Consider the following 22,580-nt stretch of genomic DNA (forward strand, 5'->3'; position numbering starts at 1 on the left):
AAACCAAAACACAGGTTTATAAAAAATCTCCTAATGTTAGAAGCCAGCCGGAGAACTGAGCTCCAAAACCAATTGAGGGTATCCAGTTGAAGATCTTACAAGTCAACATTCAGAAAAATGGGAGTCAAATATTGTGGGAAAAGATGATGGCTCTCAAAGAAAACTGCAGCAAGGTTGCCTAAGCTGTTTCCCTCTCCTCCCTAGCCAAGCTGTTATATTTCAAGAGGTACTCTAAACCAGTGGTTCTCAGTCTTTTCCGTATTGGATCTCCCTTTTTCCATAATGGGGCACCCATTGGGGCCTCTTCCATCTATCCAGGGCACCCCTGCTATTAACAATATGGAAAGGCCAGGAGGGTTTCACCCCAGTGCTGAGAATCCATGATCTAAAGAAAAATGCATCCATTTCTGTTGACTGCCAGCGTAATCGTGTATCTGCTTCCACAGGCACTATTATCTTTCTCCAGGTCAGTAACTAGTGGTCTGTCACTGTTAGAATCTGAACAGGCATTCACTGGGCCAAATCCTGACTTCCCACAACTCACATGAAAGGTTATTAAATCAGATTATATCACCATTGCTTTTTACTCACTTATAGATAGATTGTAAGACATTATGTGTGGGAAGAGAAGAATTTGGCTGGAAGCCATCTGAGGTATTACCCTCATTTGAAGGCACCTTAATCACTCCTTTTTAGAGTTAGTAAAATAATCCAAAGAATTATTTGATATTCCACATAACTGCTCCAAAAATCCAGTTCACTGAGGCCCATAACTGAGTCTGGAATCTTCCTGTGGACTGTTGCAGACACATGACCCAGAATTAGACAGGAAAAGAACTGTTTTATGGGTCCGTCCTTCTGCCATTGAAGTCGATGAGTGTTTCATTCATCTTTTATGACCCTCAGGAAGCAGTTTGATCCAGAAATAGGGGCCTGATAGGTGACATGGGCAAGTTTCTGTGCCTCATTTTCTGGTGCTACCTACTTTGTAAAGCTAGGTATTTATTAGTAAGAGCAGGATTAGTCCTTCCTTCATCCACCATTTCACTAGGGATAGGGGAAGTGGACGTCTGCTTTTTCCTGTTTGACTATATGAAATCAAAACAGCACTTCTCTGCATCTAGACAAACGTTATCATCTATAGAAGTTATTTATGGCATATGTACTGCAGTGAACAGGCCTTATCATATGTGCTGTAGGACTCTACTCAAAATTATGCTACCAACCCGTACTCTGGCCACTGCCTAGAAAATAGCTGGAGATTTGTTTATATTGAATAGTCATAATGGGGTGCTTCACCTTTTTTTTTTTTTTTTAGAACTACTGTTTCATGCAGTTTCTCTGCAGACTCAAGTAAATGTATTTTATCACTGCATTAGTTCACATGCAGAAGGCGTTCTTCACAGCCAGAAAGCAAGGTGCTTACGTTTTGCAGAAATTGCTCTGGACCTTAGAGAAGGGCTGGTACTGCATACCAACCATGTATACCTACAGCCTGAGTTTCAGTCAGTGGTGTAAGATCAAGAATCCTGATGTCAGCTCTATTTGATTCATACAGTCTCAAATGCAAATTAATACTTGTTATTCACTAAGAGCTAGGTTGACCCTTTAAGCTCAGTGGTGTGGGAGAACAAGTAACTTATTGCAACTCTGAAAAGAGTTTAGTGTACTTTTTTTCCCTTGCACCTGGCTGGGTCCAATGGCTGGCCTGTTTAGTGTGGGGACAGCATGCAGAAGCCATGTATTCATCCTCCCTGACCCATGCCTACCCTGGCCACTTGCCTATGGATAGTACAAGGGCTGTGCTCTACAAGAGAATTGGAGTCACAATCTTGGTAGCCATAATGTAGCTGCATGTGGGTCCTTACTTCCCCATGCTCCCTTGCACTGTCTTTAGGGCCTCATTCTAGTTTTATTTACATTGGTTAACTCTTTATTGGGTTTCATGGATTTACTCCAGATGTTCACCGGAGTGAGCTCAGAATTAGCCGCTTACAATTATTCATAAAAAACATTAAGCCTCTGCAATTTGTATGTGTCTGCTCCTCCCATCTGTGTTTTCTTTTGAATTGGTATAAATCACAGTAATAACGTGTCAACATCATGGAAAGGCAAACAGTGAAACAGCCTGTCTCTGAGGCACAGCATTTTGTCAAACCTGGGTCTAAGATGCCTACCCTCTACTCTTAGTAAATGTGATAGTTTAGAATAAATGAGGAGGGGGAAAATTAACCATTAGCTCCAATCTCTTCTTCATTTCAGTGAACTGAATTGCGGACAAAATAGTTTTGAAGAGCAGATTATAATGAACCTTAAGAGGCTGTTTCTAAAATTGGTTTGATTTTGTCTTTTTACAGGGATTTCATGGAAGGAAATAATCTTTGAATAAATTATTTTCCTGAAAGAAGAGATCACTAACCCTTTTTTATCCTCAGCTGAGGCAAAGTGAAAGTATAAAATCTATTATACACCTTGAACGCTAATTAACTGACAGGCTGTAACTGCAGTCACCACTCGTTCATAGTGGGCTGAATTGACCCTTTTACATAATCCTTTTCGCTGCTTAATGTCACATGCAGTTTTTAGTTCATGTTCTGTTAGAATATGGTACAGCTGAGGCAGAAATTGCAATGTTATTGTGAAAGAGGGAGACAAATAATTTGAGAGTGGGGCAACTTAGTAGCAATTCAGAAGACAGATGATAGATATTAAATAGCAGTTAAATGGTTTTGTTAAGGTTTTCTCCTTTTTGTTTTATTTTGTAAATTAAACTAAGTTCCTGCTCATTTGAAAAAAGGAGTCCTCTGGGAAATAAGAAATGAAACATGCTGATGTTAATAAAACATGCAGTAGATTTACTGTTGGAATTTGGTCCAGTGGAAGAAGCAAATGTTACTTTAGAAAAATAGTTTTTAATATGTGATCTAAGAAGAGATTTTGAAGATTAAGATTAAGGAAGAAATAGATAAAAGGTCAAAGGCCAACATTTGATAAGGCTACCATAGATGAAAACATTCCTCAATAGCAGTCCTGCATTCAGTTTATCGGTGTGAATTTTTTAAAAATTTGTGTTATATTTGTAAATTTTCTCCCACTACATATCTCTTCTAGCTTTACATTACACTCCAATTATAGTGGCATCATCAATAGGTGCAATTGGCCTGTAGTATATTTCCTGTCAGACCATGCTGTGCCAGAAAATGTACCTTAGACACGTATTGCCCACCTTGTGGGGCTAGGGTAAATTTTCCAGCATAATGTGGGTATCATTTAATTTGAAGGAAGGGAAGGGATAGTCCAGTTATCAGGACACTAAGCTCTGATTTGGTAGACTTGGATTCAAGTCCCTGCTCCTCCACAATCTTCCTGTGTGGCCTTGGTAAGTTGCTTAGGATATTGACACCACTCACATCAGCAAGCCATCCGTGTCAGAAGATTCGGGCTAGTAGTGCTTGCACTAGTGCTGTAAAAGTAGCCGTGTAGACATCATTTAGAAGTTGTGTCTCAGGCTCTGAAGCTCCAGCCCAAGCCACGACTGTCTACACGCTGTTTTTAGAATGGTAGTGCAAGCCCCACTAGCCTGTCTCTCTCAGTCCAGGCTGGGAGCCTCGCTGCTGCGAGCAGTCCACTGGCAGTATAGACGTACCTTCTGGAACAGTCTCAGTGGTATTTATTTAGGTGTCTAAAGATGCATATATGCAGCTAGTGGGATTTACAGAAGAACCTGAAGTCAATTATTTCAATGGCACTTCTGTAAATCCCACTAGGCGCATATTTGAACCTTCAGGTACCTCCGTACCTTTAAAAATCTGGCCCTTAGTCTCTCTCTACCTCAGTTCCCATCTGTAAAATGGGGAAACAGGTACCTAAGATAGATGTGATTTATGGATAAGTCCCTCGATAATTTAATGCATATCTTGGGAAATTTGCTATCTGAATACTCTCATTTAAGTCAAAGGGGCTTCTTGTGGAGTGTGAACTCATAGTGAGTAGTAGCTGTCAGAATTTGGCCTTGTTGTTGTTTACTTATGATTCTTTAATCCTTATTCTCATGTTTTAAAATGTTTCAGTCCCCAAGTGAGGGAACAGAATCAGTTTGACATGGCTTAAATAATAAATTGTGCCCATATAAAGAATAGCAAATAGACAAAGGGAACTGTTCAAAAACCATCCTTTGCCTGAAAATTGATTGCCCAAATTGTTTAGTAAATACTTAGAAACAACAAATGCATTTGCAGAAATCCAGGTTGGTACCTTAATGATTTGCAAATGGGGCACGGAGGGAGGGACTAAATTTGTTTTTTCAACCAGCTGTAATAGCTGATTTAAGTAATATGTTAACCTATAGTAAGCTTCAGATCCATACCAATAGGTCTCATTCAGTAATATTATAAGAGTATATTTTCCAAAGGCCAAATCCTGAAGTACTACTTATTGAGGCATAAGTCCTACTAACACAAATGGCTCTTAGATGTGAATAGTTCTTGAAAAATCAGTCTGGTATTTTCTGCAGTCAGATACATGGGTACTTTCTTTCATCCTCTATTTTTCCTTCAACAAACATACTTAATGGGGGGGAGTGAAAGGAGAAAAAAACAGGCCATTCTTCCATTTGTGTTTCCGTGTCCTCATTCCAGTGTCTCATTCTGTCAGTGCAGTACAGGAACTTACTTCATGCCCCTTCCTTTGTCCTTCAGGGCTCAAGTGCCATTGACCAACTGCAGGTTTTTATTAGTTATCGGCAACAATTGAGCTGTTGTTTATTTTCTCACTTTTGCGGGGAAGGCAGTGGTTGGCATTCTAAGGTGCAATATGTACACTAATGCTATCCTCTAACAGTGTTCCGTAGCACCAGGGAAAGTAGAGGCATCATCAGCTTACATTGGTATAGGAAGGGCAGTCTCACCACTAATGCAGTTCTTTGGAGACAGTTCTGCCACCTATTTCTATGCCCTAGTCAAAGATAGAAATAGAATACCATGTAAAAAAGCTCCTGGTACACTAGCCATTGTGCTGTTTCTTTTTCTGATTAAAAATGCTCTTTCCACTGTGTCCATTTTTCACCTTCAAACTCCGATACATCTTCAGTTAAACACCGACCACAACTCTGAGCATGGCTGTATGTTTTGAATGCTCTTTGGGCAGATGTTCTGCTGCACATGTGGGGAGGAGGTGCATTAATTAAAAATGTCAGCATATATCACCAAATATAGTAGTAATTTATATTCAAGACAGTCCGCTACATGTGGGGGAAAAAGAGATTGGATTTGAAATGAAGAAGGCAACAATGTGGTGTCTTAATGTAAAAGTTAGTTAACCTTATTATGTTCATTTGTATGTTGTATGGAACACACTGATGCTTAGGGGGTGCTATTCAGAGATCCTTGTTTTATTAGTTACGCTTAGTAGTTCTGAGAGAGCTCTCCTGTGACTTGGGTCTAATGCGGCCACCAGGATGTTTCCCTGTGGCCACAACAGCCTCCTGGGTGGTGATGGGGGGGGAGGGGTGTGGCAAAGCATCGGCCCCTTCCCCTTCCTCACCGTTGCCCCTGGATGTGCCACTCTGCACGTCTCTGGAGACAGATGGTGCACGATGCTGAAGGAGGAAGGTGAGTTCTCTACCTGTGAGGAGGATTGGGAGCTTAGTGGGGCTCGGACTTCAGCCCTGGGGTGGTTGGGCAGCGGGGACTTAGGGAGCCTGGCTGCAGATTAGGAGACCAGCCATGTGGCTTCAGACTCCAACCCCTGGCCGCGCAGCAGTGGGCTCCAGTCCCTGGCTCTGGCCGCGTGGCACCGACCCCCAATCCCGCCGGTGGCCGCTGGCCCCAGGCGCTGACCCCGTCCATGCACTCCGACTCTCAGCCCTAGTCACTGACCCCGGGCACCAACCCTGAGCTCCAGCAGCTGCTGGCCCTGCGTGCAGATCCCTGGCACTAGCCTTGGGCTCTGGCAGGTGGGGGCTCTGGATGCTGACCTCTAGCCCTGGCCATGCGGAAGCAGGTGAAGACCCCAAGCACCAGCCCCAAGCCCCAGAGGCAGATGACCCCCAGCCCTGGCCGCTGACCCTGGGCACTGCTCCTGGATGTCGACCCTGGGTTCTGGCAGGTGCTGGCCAGGGGTGCAGATCCCCAGCCTCGGTAATGCGGCAGCAGGCACCAACCCCAGGATCCGGTGGGTGCTGGCCCAGGACACTGACTCCTAGACTTGGCTGTGTAGCAGCAGGCGTGGACCCCAAGCACCAATCCCCAGTCACATAGCAGCAGATGCCAGCTCCAGGTGCTGATCCCCAGCCGCGTGGCAGTGGTTGCTGATCCCCAGCCGCGTGGCAGTGGTTGCTGATCCCCAGCCGTGTGGCAGTGGGTGCTGATCCCCAGCCATGGGCACTGATCCCTGGCCCTGGCCACACAACTGCGGGCACCGACCCTGGGCTCCAGTAGGTGAGGCTCAGGGTGCCGACCCCCCCAGCCCATGCGGTGACGGGGGCACCCATCCATTCCCCTGGCCTCTGCTTCCTCAGCCCCCACCCCTCCATCCATCCTCCGTGGCACCCACTGCCTCAGTCCCCACCCCTCCATCCAGGTCTTAGTTTGCCAGGACTTACTGTGAAAAATGATACTAACAAACATACAAATATCACTTTTCACAGCATTATTTTTATTATTGAGTCCATAAAAATAACCTACATAAATAAATTACAATGATCTGGATGTGTGTATACATGCATATTTATTTGTTTTTCCTCAGGTTAATAAGTATTTTAGGAAAAAGTGTCAGTGTGGCCAGCAGCAAGATTTGGTGGCCGCACTCTGAAGCCACCAGAATTTTTATTGTGAGAATCCCTGGTAATGGCTGCTCGCATGGTGTCCCCTCCCTTAAATTGGTCAGAGTCTAAACTAAATTCTATATTTTTTTCATAGTTCTATTCAACTATGCATGAGACTCTCACCTGTTATGATCCTGGCAAGCACAAAATGAGTTCAGTATACATTGGGCTTCATTTTAAAAAGCAGCCCTCAATCTGAGGTTACAAGATTGTGGTTGCATCTAGTTGTGGACACAATTTATGATTTGGGAGTGCAATGAGATAGTTAGGTATGGAAGTGCCATGGACGGCACCTGCAATTAACTCTGGTCAAAATTTTGTGCTTGCAACTAATTGCAGGTGCCAGATTGGAGCATGAGGTTCTTTTAAAACTGAGGGCTCTGGGACATGTATGTGAGAGAGACTGTGACAGATAAATAGCATGCTGACATGTAAAGATGAGGACAGAGCTGGTGCAAAACACAAGATGGCTTATTCAAGAGGAAAGACCCAAGAGAATCTAAAACCATGGCTACATATCCAACTGAGTATCTTAGCGTCAAAAAGATCTCTTATATGCGAGCTCCAAGATGCAATAGAAGTTTGAACCAAGCAAATCCCAAGGACTGGACCTTATCTATGGACATATGATAAAGCACTTTGGGAAGAGGGCTAAAGCCAGGTTGTTGGATGGCATAAACGACTGAAGGTACCTAAACAGTGGAAGTCAGCAATTGTTGTTCCTCTTCTTAAGACTGGCAGGGATCCCTCTTCTCCAGGAAGCTAGCAGTTTGTATCTTTCACTAGTCACTTCTATAAGATAATGGAAAGAATGGTACAATCAAAGTTCCTATAGTGGCTTCTAAAAGAAGGGAAGCTAGAACGTACCCAAATGGCATACAGGCCTTTCACTCAACTTTGGACCTGATGGTGGCCTTCTGTCAGCCTGTTATTGATGGATTCCAACTAAAGCCACCACAATCATCAATAAGAGTCTCTCTCTCTTTTTTTTTTTTATCTCAGTTCAGCACTTGATAGAGTCTGGCATGATAAACTCTGAGTGAGATTTAGAGAGATGGGAATTTGTGGCTAAATGTGCCTCTGGATAAGAGATTTGCTACAGTACAGAAAAACAACAGTAAGACTAAATGGTACTTTTTGTGACAAGACCAGTCAGTGTGGGAATTCCTCACGCCTCAGTTTTAAGTCCTCTTCTTTTCCTGCTGAGCTCCTTTGAACTGCCAGGCTGCTTGAAATCATATGCATACATGTATGAAATAGCTGTAATGGAGAATGAATTGAATGACAACTTGGTAATTGTAATTAGTCAGGCAGAGGAACATATTCCAGCTGAGTCCAGCCAAAAAAAGTCCATTTACCATACTATTGGATGGAGTAGGTATTGCTGTTGGAGAAGAACCTTGTATATTTTGGAATGACCTTGGCCACAGAACTAAGGTTTGGACCACAAATATTGCAGTCAAAGCAAAGAAGAGACTGAAACATCCCTCATGAAACTCCAGTACCAATTGGGGTTCTTGTGTTAGGTCTCTGAAAACAATAATCTCCCAATACTTGAAAATGCCTCATCTCTCTAGTAACACATTTGCACCCAGTAGCCTTGCCAAGACTGACATTCTGCAGTCGTCTGCAGTTCACCTGATAACTGCATCTGTAACATCTACTCCAACAGCAATTTGCGAGTCTGATGTTTAACCTCTTGAGAATCATAGCAAAGAACAGTTAATTTGATATGGAAATCATCATCTGAATGTCATTGCTGAGGAACTGAAAAACCAAATCAAGGCTGAAAGGATTGTCTTGTTTCAAAAGAGGCGTAAAGGCTACTAAAGAAAGAGCAGCATTTCATGATGATAGGAAGGTAAAGTGCCTGAAGAATCTTGTATGCCCATTAATTCCTCCATGTGAACCTATTTACTTTGGTAAATATCTCTTTCTTTTGAAACCTTGCTCGAAGGAACACCTGGACTTGGTTTCACTAAGGAAAATGGAAGAAAAGACCATCCAGCAGTGTCAGTCACAAGGCAAACAGATTTATGCGTACACCAGTGGTTCGTCAGACAAATACTTCAAGAATGGTGGTTGTGTGTCTACATCTGGTAGCCTCAATGGAGGGAGTACAAGGAAGAGCATTAGGTCGGGATACATCAATTTGAATTATATGGCTGAAATGAAAGCTATTTTCAGTGTATTCAAAAATGGGAAAAAAAACCCAGAAATAGAGGTGGATGTTCTCATGATTGTTGCCTTGCAAGAAGCAATCCTCAGTTCTTTTTCAAGAAATCAGAATGCTATCAACCATACAGTTCATAAGGAGGCTCAGAGGATCAGAGAGCAAGGAAATAAATTGATTTTTCAATGGATTCTATCCCATGTTGGAATATATAGCAGTGAGGTAGCCAAACTTAGAAAATCAGAAACTCAGGTAGGAATGACAATGATCAAGGATATTACCATGCTATCAAGGAAAATATTAGCTGAACTAAATGGTCAAAAGATAAAATATCCATAGATTAATATTAAAGCATCTTGGAAAATAACATTTGCTATCATGAGACTGTGGACAAGATACTCCACAGGAATGAAAACCAATAGAGATGGGACCAAGATATATATTCTACAAATTGTGTTGGGAGTAGGCTTTAACACCTCACCACACTTTTGAACATAACATTGCAAGTAAAAGGATGTTCATTGGATCAAGCCCTTCCACGGGACCCAGTACAAGTGACCAAACTCATTCTTGAACTTCAGGGCCTGATATGACTGTGGGACAAGAAAACAGCTGCAATGTTAGGACAGATCCTCTTCTGGTGTAAATTGGAAAAGCTCTGTGGTGCTAAGATGATTTACACCCTCTGAGAATCTGGTCCATTATTTTTAAATGTTTTCTTGCTAAGGTGCTGTGCCTAGCAAATGGGCTTTTATGGGTGTGGCATTACAGTCTATATGATTTTATAAAAATATGCTAATGAGTGAATATAATGTAACTGGAATATGTTTCATGCAAAAGGTTTCTTGTAAGGTATCATTACAAAGCTTATAATCTACTGAGTGTGATCATCCTATTTGTATAAATGTACCACTCTTGTATCTGAAACTAGAAGTATGAAATATAACTCTGAGGGCCTATTGTAATTATGCAAAGTGTGGGCCATTAATGTTGGTTTGGAATCTTGATGACTCCCATTAACCAGGACAATTGACTGCAGATGGCTCTGTTTTACCTGTAAGGCTTCCTGTATGTATGTGTGCTGGCAAGTGGGTAATGAAGTCTTACAGTGACATGTGATCATGTCACCATCTTTAACCTGGTGTCTTCCATTGAGAAGAAGGGGGTGGGAACCCAGAGAGGGACAAAGGATTCCCGCCTTATGCAAAAGATATATAAAGGGGTGGAACAGAACAAAGGGAGGTGAGGAGCCATCATAAAGAATCCCCTAGCTACCACCTGAGCTGGAACAAGGGCTATACCAGGGGAAAGAATTGTGCCCAGGCCTCAGAAGTGTCCAGTCTGAGGAAAAAACTTACTGAAGCATCTCTGAGGCTGAGATTATCTGTATTCAGTTTGATTAGACATAGATTTGCGTGTTTTATTTTATTTTGCTTGGTGACTTACTTTGTTCTGTCTGTTACTACTTGGAACCACTCAAATCCTACTTTCTGTATTTAATAAAATCACTTTTTACTAATTAACTCCGAGTATGTATTAATATCTGGGGGAGCAAACAACTGTGCATCTCTCTATCAGTGTTATAGAGGGTGAACAATTTATGAGTTTACCCTGCATAACCTTTATACAGGGTAAAACAGATTTATTTGGGTTTAGACCCCATTGGGAGTTGGGCATCTGAGTGTTAAAGACAAGAACACTTCTGTTAGCTGCTTTCAGGTAAACCTGCAGCTTTGGGGTGAGTAATTCAGACCCTGGGTCTGTGTTGGAGCAGACGGGAGTGTCTGGCTCAGCAAGACAGGGTGCTGGAGTCCTGAGCTGGCAGGGAAAGCAAGGGTAGAAGTAGTCTTGGCACATCAGGTGGCAGCTCCCAAGGGGGGTTCTGTGATCTAACCCATCACAATAGGTTCCCATCAACACATTCTCTCTTAAACACTTCCTTCCTCCCACTAGGCCACAAACTTTCAGCTGAATAGTAAGAGTTGTGAAATACGGCAAGCTCTGTGAACACTTCATTATAAAAATGCTAGAGTATTCTACACTAATGCAATAATGATTGTGAACTGTGCTGTTTGGGATTATGACTGTATAATAGTGCAGCATGTTTTTAAAATAAAGAAATGGGTCATGTCTGACATACGCACATCTCTAGATGAGTGCACAGTGGTGTTTAGGGTTGGCACCTCTGAAGGTAAGTTGACCGAGAAATGTATGTTATGGCATACATTTATAAGTTTCCCAGTAAGCATACAAAAAGGCAGGGTACTAATCAGCAAAAGTGCCAGTTTGAGAGAGACCATTTTTATATGATCAATATAAAAAAAATTGTGTAAGTCAACTCAGCAGAAAATTGCATTTGGTGCATGTGTGTGTGTTTACTTCTTATAAGAAATTATAATTTTATGATCAAGCTTTGTTCATATATTCATGCATCTAAATTCTCACTCACGCTTGCAGTGTAAATAGATAAAAAAAATTTCAAGAAGTCAGCTTTGGTAGCGTCAAAGGAGAATTAATAATAATAAAAAGGGTTATATAACACTGTAATTTTAACAGGATAAAGCTGTGAGAGGTTTCCATAGTAACACAGCTGATAGCAATTGACTTGCCCTGGCATCTGGACATGCTTAGGGCTTATGATGTGACTGCAGGCAATACTAGAGGATTAGATTAAAAAACATGATTGATATGAAGTTCAGAAGTAACACAGCATCCTTTTGTTAGGGAAAAAAACCAACCATTTCTAATGAAGTTTGTGCAATTCTGGAGTGACAATTACAGGCTTGTGAAGATTGCTAATTGAAACTCTGTCTACATTATTATGTGTAAACTATTTTCGGCTATGGCTGTAGCCAAACATGACTGTAACATGCTTTGTGTTCATACACAATACTGATGCAGACTGGGTTACCCCCACATTCAGAAAGCATGCTAAAATTTTTCTATGAAGGTAGATTATATAGCCTGTCTTTAAATAATCCCTGTCCACAGCTGCGTCTACCTTGGTGTTAAAACTGTGCATGCTACAATAGAACTGGAAAACAGCTAGGAAATGGTTGTCCAGAAAAGTTCTGGAAGAAATGTACTTGTCATCTGTTTTCCAACAGGTCTTGCAGTTAGTACAGTTTTACTCCTCCTGTCTAGAGGGCCTTAGTGTTAAATCCCACCTACACTGAAGAAAATACCAGGTATGGGGAGCCAGTTACATCATAGTAGTTTTTTAACACATCTGAGTACCTCATGAAAAGACCTGACGCCCTTATTCAGCAAAGCACTTGATCACATTCTTAACTTTTAACTTTAGGCATATGTTTGAGCCCCATTGAATCAGACCTTAAAGTAGGTTGTGGGCATGTCTACACTAGAAACACTACAGCAGCATGGCTACAGATGCGCCGCTGTGGTGTGGACAATTACTACAGCAATGGAAGAGGTTCTTCTGAGAGGCTTAACTATGTTTCACAGTGCGTGAAATTTTTCACAGCCCTAAGCAATGTAGTTAAGCCAACCTAACTTTGTAGTGTAGACCAGCCCTTGGTTAATTGGGAAACAATACATTCTGTGCAACAACATTGCTTTCTGCACAGTTCACTTAAATGAATCACTGTCCAATGAGCATCAAAAAGAGTCTCTCATTTTTGAGAAATCCCAAGAAGAAAATATGAATTAAATGTTGTGTTACGGGGAGGAGGGACGACGACAGTTGTAGCCAGCTATAGGAAAAGTTTGAGATTGCTGTAATCCAGAAGGTCAGCAGTACTCTGAGGAAGGTACTTATCCAAAAATTTTCAAAGCTAACATTACCATGAGAATAACCATAAAAAATTAATAATGGAGCTCTTCAAATTCTCAGCATGATAATGGTGATGAAGCGGGAGGAAACGATTAATTTTCTTAGTTCTAAGGCTATGCTGACTTGTTGCTCTGATGCTGTGTTGTAATAAGAATGGTTTGTTTTGCCAGACAATATCTGAATAAGCTTCCATATATTCTGCCATTGAGCTTCAACTATTCATTTTGTTGCATCCAGTACATGCCCTGCTGCCATTACATTTTATTAATGCATACTTTTCGGTTGACAAAAACTCTAAATTAATGTGCTGACCATTTTTCCTTTTTAGCAGGAGACTGTCACAGCAGGTGAAAAGGAGGCAACTGGGATTGCTGAGGAAGGGAGTGAGGTAAATATGAAGAGCTGTAGGAGGGTCTATGTTCTTTAATATTTCAAGAAAAGTGTCACAAAGTTGTGTGTTGGTTTTTTGTTTCCATGTTATGAATATGCAGGCCAGTAGAACTGGTCAATTCAACTGAGACCTATTTTAGAACCTATCTGTTGCAGTAGTATACTATCATAAATATTTTAGGACAGGTAAGAATGTGGTTATGCGGTAGGTGATATGTTGTTTCTATTGACATTCAGAATGAACAAAAAATATGCTGCCATGGAGTTTGAAAGGCTTTAACACTTCCTGTGGATTTGTTTGTCTATGCTGCTAATAGTGTCTTTTTTTTTTAAATTGCTTTCATTCATCATTCCATTTTTCTAGAATGCTAAGCCCTAAACCGAAAGAGAAGTTAGAATATAATTATCTTACAACTTTATTTTCTAAAGCACAAATTGGGCATTTCATTAGATATAGTTAAAAACAACTAAAAGGTTTAATGAAATATTAAATTTCTCTTTAAGACCAGGTACCCTCTGATCAACTGTTTGTTTTAGGTTATGTTCTCATATGTGTGAGAGAACATATACTATTTATTCTGGATCCTTGTTTACTAAAGTGCAACCTTGACAATGCATTTTAAATTATGGCGAGAGTAACATGAGGATTTCAGCACTAGTGACTGGAAATTAAATACATCCAGAAATAGGAAAAAGGATTGAAAAATAAGGAAACTGTAAACTCCAGTAACTCCTCAATTTGGGTCCAATCCTGCAAGATGCTAACTACCTCTCTTTTTATAAGTTTCTGAACTCTGTTATGTAAGTATTTGCTACAATATCATAGACCGATTCACTACTCATTCTGGTTTCAGATGATTGTAACTCCAATGGGCCAAATTCTGCTCTCAGTTATGCTGGTGTAAATTTGGAGTAAATCTACTACTATCAGTAAAGTTACTCCAAATTTACGCCAGGGTAACTGAGGGTAGAATTTGGTTCATTGACTTCACTAGAATTGCTACTGCTTTACATTGGCGTGAATGGAGAATCAAGCCCTGAAGTGTAATGCTGGTTTTTTTTCCCATTTAAACAGAAAATTATAGGCCCGATTCACCACTGCATTATTCCAATTTTACACCAGCGTAGCTGCATTGAAATCAATGGAGTTACACATGCATGACAATGGAGTAATGTAGTGGTCAATCAAGCCCTACTTCTCTAAATCTGAGGGTTGAAATAATACCAAATACAACACCATCTTTCTTTTAGAGCCTTTGGCTTGTCACTCTTGATATGTCTGCTCCAGCAGCTTGTATTCAAGAAATCCCTTACTGTCCACAAAGTGTAAGCTGACTAATGTCTTCAAAATGTAACTGTTCATCAAGCTCTCTAGTATAGTGTATATGTAAACTCAACCTCTCTTGCATGGCACATTCACCCCGCACACACATGCATCGAATCTCATATTTAAATTGGCAATATTTGTTCAATGCATAACAGCTGCCAAACTCTATCCATCGAGTCTTGTATCCTGCCTGCAGCAGAAGGTGGTATGTGATGCTTGAGAGAGAGACCCACACACTCTCACCATTATTTGTTTAGCCAATTGTGCAGTTCTGTACATGGGAAATCCATCCAGACTTCTGCAGGCAATGGATTTATTCCCTAAAGCATGAGCTTTAGTTCCCCATAGCATTATATTAGCTTGCTTAGCTACAATTATAATTAATTATAAAAATTATCCAGTCCCTTTTTAAATCCAGCCACTGAGACCAATCTTAAATTAGTGAAAACTGGCATGCAGTATTCAGGTCAAACATTATGGACTAGATCCTATTAACTCATAGACTTCCCCCAGCAGTAAATACCTTGGGCCATGTTTCTCCTCTTACTTACACCTTTTTTGTATACAGGAGGGTTTGTTTACAATATGAAATCAGGTAGCATATGTAGATATACAAATACCTGTATTATTCACCACTGCTACCTAGGGTGAAATTGTGGTCTCAGTGAAGTAAATGGGAAATTTGCCATTGATTTAAATGGAGGTAGGATTTCATCCTAAATAGCTAAGGGGCTAATCCAAAATGTTGAGATATGATAGAGAGAAATGGCTTCATTTTTGCCACTTACTCTGGTAATATCAACAAAATCCCATATTTACGATTTTCTTTCTTTTCTTGTTATAGTCTGTCACAAGAATGAATTATCATTCCATTTTGATGCATGCTGTACATACGGTGACTTATGAGAAAGGGCTGTCAGAGTCTGACTATTTAGGTGTACTGTGTTTTAGGACTGATATTTGTGAAATTAGAACATGCTTCCTTCATGGAAAATGGACTGCACAAATCCAATAAATAGAAAAGAAGTGTTGATTCTGATCACATCAGATAGCAGGATCAATTTCTATAGAATTTTGTTAGAAGCATAGTGTATAAAAGCAAACTAATATGCACTGCCTCCCCCATCTCTCCTCCATTAGCTTCTCTCTGGGTTTTTACAACTATTGTTTATTTAAATCTCTTATTGAAGCAAGACTGCTGAAATTGGTAGTACAAAGAAGGCCTGCCCTGATGTCTTTAGTCACAAGTCCCATGACGTATGCTGGTATAATTTGATCTGGCTGCCCGTTAAAGCCGTGTATACTTGATTCTGTGTCAAATGCAATTAAAATTAAAGTCTCTCTATAAATTCACACAATATATTTTAGCTTTTCTTATCTTCTGTAAAGAAAATTGGAAAGATTTGTTTACCAGCCTCATTAAGAGTTAATGATGGCAGGGACCAGTGTAATGTCCAGCAATGATGGCAGCCAACTCAGATTGGATGTGATCAGCCTTATCCATGAAGCAGCTATCTGATATGAGGCAACAAGGATTATCAGACTCTTAGCCACCAAAGCCTATTCTGCTAGATGCAGTGGTGGAGGGGATTCACGCAGTGGTGGAGGGGAAAGTGAATCATTTTTACCCCCAATTTCACTATGGCGTGATAAACAGAAATACCATAATGAAGCTGCTTGGTTGTGGAGTATGAATTTTCATTTTTGCCGAGCCCCCTTAGCAGATGACACTAGCTGGGGAGGGGATGTGGCCAAGGCATCCATTCATTATGTTCCATGGAGAGCCTCCGCTGCTGGGTTCCTATAGAGCCGCAGCCCTGGTGAAAGTGGCCCTTCTCCAGCCGAACCCATGTGTAAAGGGCAGTGCAGACCCATTCTGCCCTCTCCTAGAGGCAAATTCTCCAGCAATGCAGCTTAAAGGCAAATGAGCCCTCAAACTCTGCTCTAAAACTTTTTTTTTTATTGTAGAATGTGTTTTATATCTGTGCCCAGTAAGGAGCCATCCCAATATGCAGCCGTATGCCTTTAATCCATTTTTCTTTTAGCTAATGCCTTAGGAAACCTTCCCTGAAGAAGTAACTTTGTCGATGCCGCTAAATATACTAAGGAAGCATCATAACAGGTTTTTCCCACCTTTAATTATAAGTTGCAGAATAGCATCTAACAGCATGATTCTCTTTGTATTTACTTTGATGTAAATACAGAGACACTCCATTGAAATCAGTGGCATTACCTTGGTATAAAACCAGTGTGGGATCACAATAAAGCCCACCGTGGTTTGAGCATTGGCCTATTAAACCCAGGGTTGAGAGTTCAATCCTTGAGGGGGGCCACTTAGGGATCTGGGGCCAAAATCAGTACTTGGTCTTGCCAGTGAAGGCAGGAGGCTGGACTTGATGACCTTTCAGGATCCCTTCCAATTCTATGAGATAGGTATATCTCCCTATTATTATTATTGTCTAATGGATCTAAATAAGTGAATTGATACCCGTTTATATCTATCTATCTATTGATCAAAGACTGGAGCTCTTTAAAGTGGCCTAGGTGCAGTTGGTGAATAGCTGTTGTCCAGAATGATGGATGTGGCTGAACGGTTTCCATTTTCTGTTGGCTGTAGATGGTAGCTGTAACTGAAGATGCAGGTGCAGTTGAAAATGTTGTTGTAACTGAAGCCAGTGAAGGTGCTGCTGCAGCTGAAACAGCTGATGAAGGTGATAAACCTAAAATAGAAGAGAAGGAAGCAGAGGTGGCTCAGGTAAGATGTTGTCAGGATGCTTTCTGAAGCACTACACAAAAAAAAATACTGGACTGTTCATGTCTCCTGGCCTGAGTTACCACAACACCCCTTCTCAGGAGAGCGATGACGTATCTGTCCATATTGGCTCCCATTCTGCTTTAAGTGACACTGGTATGAAGTAGCACCACTGACTTCAATGGAGCTATGCCAATTTATACCAGCTGGGAATCTGGCCCAGTGTGCCAAAAATCATTTCTGATGACTTTACAATTGACAGATACTTCTCAGATGTGTTCTGGGGTTTATAACAGGCTCAATTAATCCTAAAGCTAAGCAGAAGCTATTTCATTCCATTAGCTAGAAATCTGAAGAGCAGTGGCTTGTTAAACAGAGCTTTGAGACTCTTCAGATGTGTTTTTTATCTAACTGCTCTTTTTTTCCCAATGATAAATAAGATCAAGTGCACTGGTGTTCAGAGATGCTGAGCACATGTAATTCCCATTGAAGTCAATAGGAGTGGTGAGTGCTCAATGGGGGAGATTTTCAGAGGCACACAGGGTAGCAAAGGCTTAACTCCCACTTATTCCCATTGGGAGTTGGGTACCAAACTGCCCTTCATGCCCCCGGGCACCTGTGAAAGTTAAGCCTTGAATCCTATGCAACTCTAGAAGAAATAAATTGCAAGGATATTCTAGTGCAGGAGTCGGCAAGCTTTCAGAAGCAGTGTGCCGAGTCTTTATTTATTCACTCTAATTTAAGGTTTCGCATGCCAGTAATCGTTTTAATGTTTTAGAAGGTCTCTTTCTAGAAGTCTATAATATATAACTAAACTATTGTTGTATGTAAAGTAAATAAGGTTTTTAAAATGTTTAAGAAGCTTCATTTAAAATTAAATTGAAATGCAGAGGCCCCTGGACTGGTGGTCAGGACCCGGGCAGCGTGAGTGCCACTGAAAATCAGCTCGCATGCCGCCTTCGGCACCCGTGCCATTGGTTGCCTACCCCTGTTCTAGTGTGTGGTCAGGCTGGCTTCCAGCTTTTCAGCAACTGGAGACCAAAGAAAAGACCCCAGGTGTTACTCTGGCACTCTAGGGATCGAGGACTTCCATGTCACCATCACCTTGGGCTCTTCACATCTGTTTGTTTCAATCACCCTCCTGTTGTCTCAAGATCTTCAGGTTGTGTATTGCTTATGTAGTGCCTTACACAATGAAGTTGAGGCCCCCTAGGTGCTACCACAGTACAAATAATTAATAATAATCAGAACAGCCCCTGACCCATCAATACAAATTCTCTCTTTATGTAGGGTTTGGGGGTATTTTTAACCCAGACAATATAAATAAAACAATGGATAGACCTGGTAATCCTCTGTTCTACCTGCTTCCCCATGGGGGGTTGGGAGAAGAGGTACAGACTGAGATTTGGGAAACTCATTTACACAATCTCTTCCACCCACACACATTAATGACAAATGCTAAAGAACTGGGGGAGAGGTATTTCCCTTGAGCACCAGGCTGAATTGATATGTTGGCTAGGTGAATAGCTGGCAAATGCGGCCTTTAAAGGGTTGCACACCCCAGACAGCTGCCTAAAATCCTGTCTGAATAGGGCTCCTATATTAACATGATTGTAATGAGCTTCACGTGGTCTCTTCTCTCATTTATGCTGATATAAATCAGGGAGAACTTTAATTGGTGTTTAAACTATTGCAAGTGAATATAGCGTGCCTGACTTTGATCTTCCACAAAGTTTACACCAGTCTTACTTCACTGACATAAGTGGAGTTACTTCTGATTTACGGCAGTGTTATGGCCTGATCCAGAGCACTTTGAAGTTAGTGGAAGTACTCCCATTAATTTCACTGGAAGTTGGACAGGGGCCTAAGCGAAAACAGAATAAGGTGCAGAGTGTTTTATTGTCTGCTGTGATGACAGTTATAATCCATGGGAAGTAACATAGAGAATTGACATGGGAAGGAATAGAGACCAGCAGTCACAAACTGGGAGGATATTATCCCCTAGATGCACTAGCATAGCTCTCGTCAGTGAGAAGATCAGCTGCGCACGAGAGGAAAATATATCCGTATTTTCTCTCATAAACAGAAAAGCAAATAAATAAAAGTTTTGTTTCATACTTTTTAGAAATAAAAATGAGGAGTCCTTGTTCCACCTTAGAGACTAACCAATTTATTTGGGCATAAGCTTTCGTAGGCTACAACCCACTTCATCAGATGCATGGAGTGAAAAATAGAGTAGGCAGGTATAAATATACAGCACATGAAAAGATGGGAGTTGCCTTACCAAGTAGGGGGTCAGTGCTAATGAGGCTAATTAATCATGCTCTTAACATTTCTCTCTTTTTCTGTTTTTTTTTCCCCCAGGAGAAAGTCAGCAGCATCCCTTCACTAGTAATAGAGCCAGCATCAAACAACGAAGGGGAGGGAGAGGAACATGAAGTCATAGTGAATGAATCCGAAGATGTTGTGGAAGACGTTGGCACTCAGGGCATTGAAAGTGATGCCAGTGAACCTTCCCAGGTTGTAAGTGAGCAGAAAACCATTGAAGAAATCCAAACTACATCTTCTGAGGAACAGCCTGTGTCTGCGGATGATGCAGCCCATGGAATGCCACCTGGCTTTCTCTTTAAGGTCCACTTGAGTATTTAGTCACTCTTGTTTTAAACATTCCTTTAAACCTAGCACCAAGTGTAAGTAAGTATATCCAGGGGCGCACAGTTTATTTAGGCTGACAGCTATGTGGTTAAATAGCAAAAATGTCAAGCTATTTTTCCTTGAATTGTTTTTTCTACATAAAGGGGGAAATAAAACTTTACTTGTACTGTTCTTTATGTGCAAACGTGATCCATGTAGAATTATGGCGTTCAGTCAAATGTGCAAGTGCACTAATCTAATCAAAGCACTGAAAATATTTTAATATGTTGGGAGAATTTCTATGGCCTGCATTATGCAGCAGGTTAGACTAGATTATCAAAGTGTTCCTTTCTGGCCTGAAAATCTACCAGTGCAATCATGGCCCCATTGAAGTCAATGAAACTTTTGCAATTGACTTCAATGCAAACAAGATTCCACATATTATTAGAGTAGCTTTTAAGGTGATCATGTTGAAAAGCATTATATTTCAGTGGGCAGGTCTGAGAAATTCTGCCCTAAGTGTTTGTTGGCTGCCAAGAACCTTCGTGTTTCTTGGTTCCCAGGTATCTGATGTTTCTTATTTCAGAATGATTGACTAGTAGATAAGCTGAGCGAAGTTCATGTGCTCTCTATTATAATTTGGATAGTTCAGTCTAACTAGTCCCATAACAAGCCATGGTTATGCCAAGTTATTCTGGATTGTTTTTTTCTGTTCTCATACACAAATGTTCTTTGCAAACTTCAAAAATAACAGGTGAGGGTACGTCTACACTACGGGACTATTCCGAATTTGCATAAACCGGTTTTGTAAAACAGATTTTATAAAATCGAGTGCGCGCGGCCACACTAAACACATTAATTCGGTGGTGTGCGTCCGCGGTCCGAGGCTAGCGTCGGTTTCTGGAGCGTTGCACTGTGGGTAGCTATTCCCTAGCTATCCCATAGTTCCCGCAGCCTCCCCCGCCCCTTGGAACTTCCGGGTTCTGTCTGGAGAATTTTTAAAAATGATTCTGAATTTCATCTTCTATAACGGAGCGCTGATAGAACGGATTTGCCTGCCCTTACAGCGATCACGTCCGCATGGTCCATGCTGGAGCTCTTTTTTTATTTTGATTTCGGACTGCATCGCCACCCGTGCTGATCGGAGCTCCACGCTAGGCAAACAGGAAATATTCAAAAGTTCGCGGGGCTTTTCCTGTCTACCTGACCACTGCATCCGAGTTCAGATTGCAGTCCAGAGCGGTCAGTGGTGCACTGTGGGATAGCTCCCGGAGGCCAATACCGTCGATCAGCGGCCACACTAACCCTAATCCGATATGTTAATACCGATATTGGCGCTACTCCTCTCGTTAGGGAGGAGTACAGAAACCGGTTTAAAGAGCCCTTTATATCGATATTAAGGGCCTCTTGGTGTGGACGGGTTGGGCGTTAAATCGGTTTTACGCTCCTAAAACCGATTTAAACGCCTAGTGTAGACCAGGCTTAAGAGTGAGACATATCATGTTACTATGACTTAAGACACACTGACAGTGTTCCTCTATTTTTCACCAAACTCTCATGAGTTAAGTGAGAATGCACATTACCATTCCTGGCTTTGCTGTAGTGATGCCATGGGATTAGTTGCCATCAAAGAAACTAGAATATGGTATCTACTTATGGAGATAAAATTATTTAATTAAAGAAACTGTTTAGCTCTGCAAACAGATTATCTTGTCAATAATTACTAGTTGAAGTGAGAAATATCATAGCCCTAATTTACCAGAAAACAAGAGTGCTTTCCAGTCCACACAGCAGGATTCCCATTACCCACACCTTTAACTGACCGCTGGAATTATACCATTTTCCTCACTATTATTTAAAGGGAGGATTCCTTCAGGAGTAAGATCAAAAGCCCAGAACCGCAGATATCACTAGGGCATTAGCATCACTCTAAGTCCCTGCTCAGTTTGCCTAAGATAGGGTGGCCAAATCCTTTCACCCTTCCTCGGGAAAGCCTCCAGTGATGCCATTCTATGAATAAGGACAGCAGGATTTGTCCAAGCAGCAGTACGTATGGGATGTTGCAGCATCACCAATCCTCCAGAGCCCTCTGAGCTGAGAGGACCCACCTGTCATTGAAGGAATGAGTGAATACATTCATATTTAATATGTCATTTTCTTCATGGAAGAGAATAGAAAAACATGGAATTAACAGACATATCAAACAAAAAAAATGGAGTGTATGTGCAGTGATATCAGTTGAAAGAGAGGCAATGCCATGGCAGTGTGTTTGAGAGTTTGAAAACACAGTACAGGTGCACATTGTTAAACGTGAGTCGTGAAAGAGATAATTTGTTTCTACATAATTTTTCTTAGTACTTTCCCTAGATGACATCCTCATGTTTTGTATTCTTCAGGTTGAAGTGCTACATGATTTTGAGGCAGCTAATACTGACGAGCTTAACTTAAAACGAGGAGATACTGTGCTAGTAATCCCTTCTGAGGCCACAGATGACCAGGTAAACAACCGAGGAACCATTTCTTTGGCTATTTTTCTTTTCCTGGAGATATTTCTAACAATCTAGAGTTGGTAAGAAATGCAGTCATTTAAAATGTCACTGTTAGAACATATTAAGACTAAAGCTGTCTTTACTTCATTTTCATCTAAGAGTAGAAGGCAATGTGGATTATAACCTGGAAATGCAGTAG

The 22,580-nt window shown here is 41.2% G+C and overlaps 1 protein-coding gene across 5 annotated transcripts in view; it reads left to right on the top strand.

Moving 5' to 3' along the window:
- Positions 1-22,580, top strand: part of AMPH (amphiphysin) — a 185,798-nt gene that overhangs the window by 158,286 nt on the left and 4,932 nt on the right. For 3 of the 5 annotated variants that reach the window (XM_045003580.1, XM_045003581.1, XM_045003578.1), the window contains 4 exons: positions 13,118-13,177; positions 17,124-17,261; positions 19,623-19,889; positions 22,289-22,390. In XM_045003580.1, coding sequence (XP_044859515.1) covers positions 13,118-13,177; positions 17,124-17,261; positions 19,623-19,889; positions 22,289-22,390 — 567 coding nt within the window. The remainder of the gene's footprint in view (positions 1-13,117; positions 13,178-17,123; positions 17,262-19,622; positions 19,890-22,288; positions 22,391-22,580) is intronic. The other 2 variants (XM_045003582.1, XM_045003579.1) reach the window with 1 other exon arrangement.

The sequence above is a fragment of the Mauremys mutica genome, chromosome 2 (genome assembly GCF_020497125.1).
Source record: "Mauremys mutica isolate MM-2020 ecotype Southern chromosome 2, ASM2049712v1, whole genome shotgun sequence".
Classification (NCBI taxonomy): Eukaryota; Metazoa; Chordata; order Testudines; family Geoemydidae; genus Mauremys; species Mauremys mutica.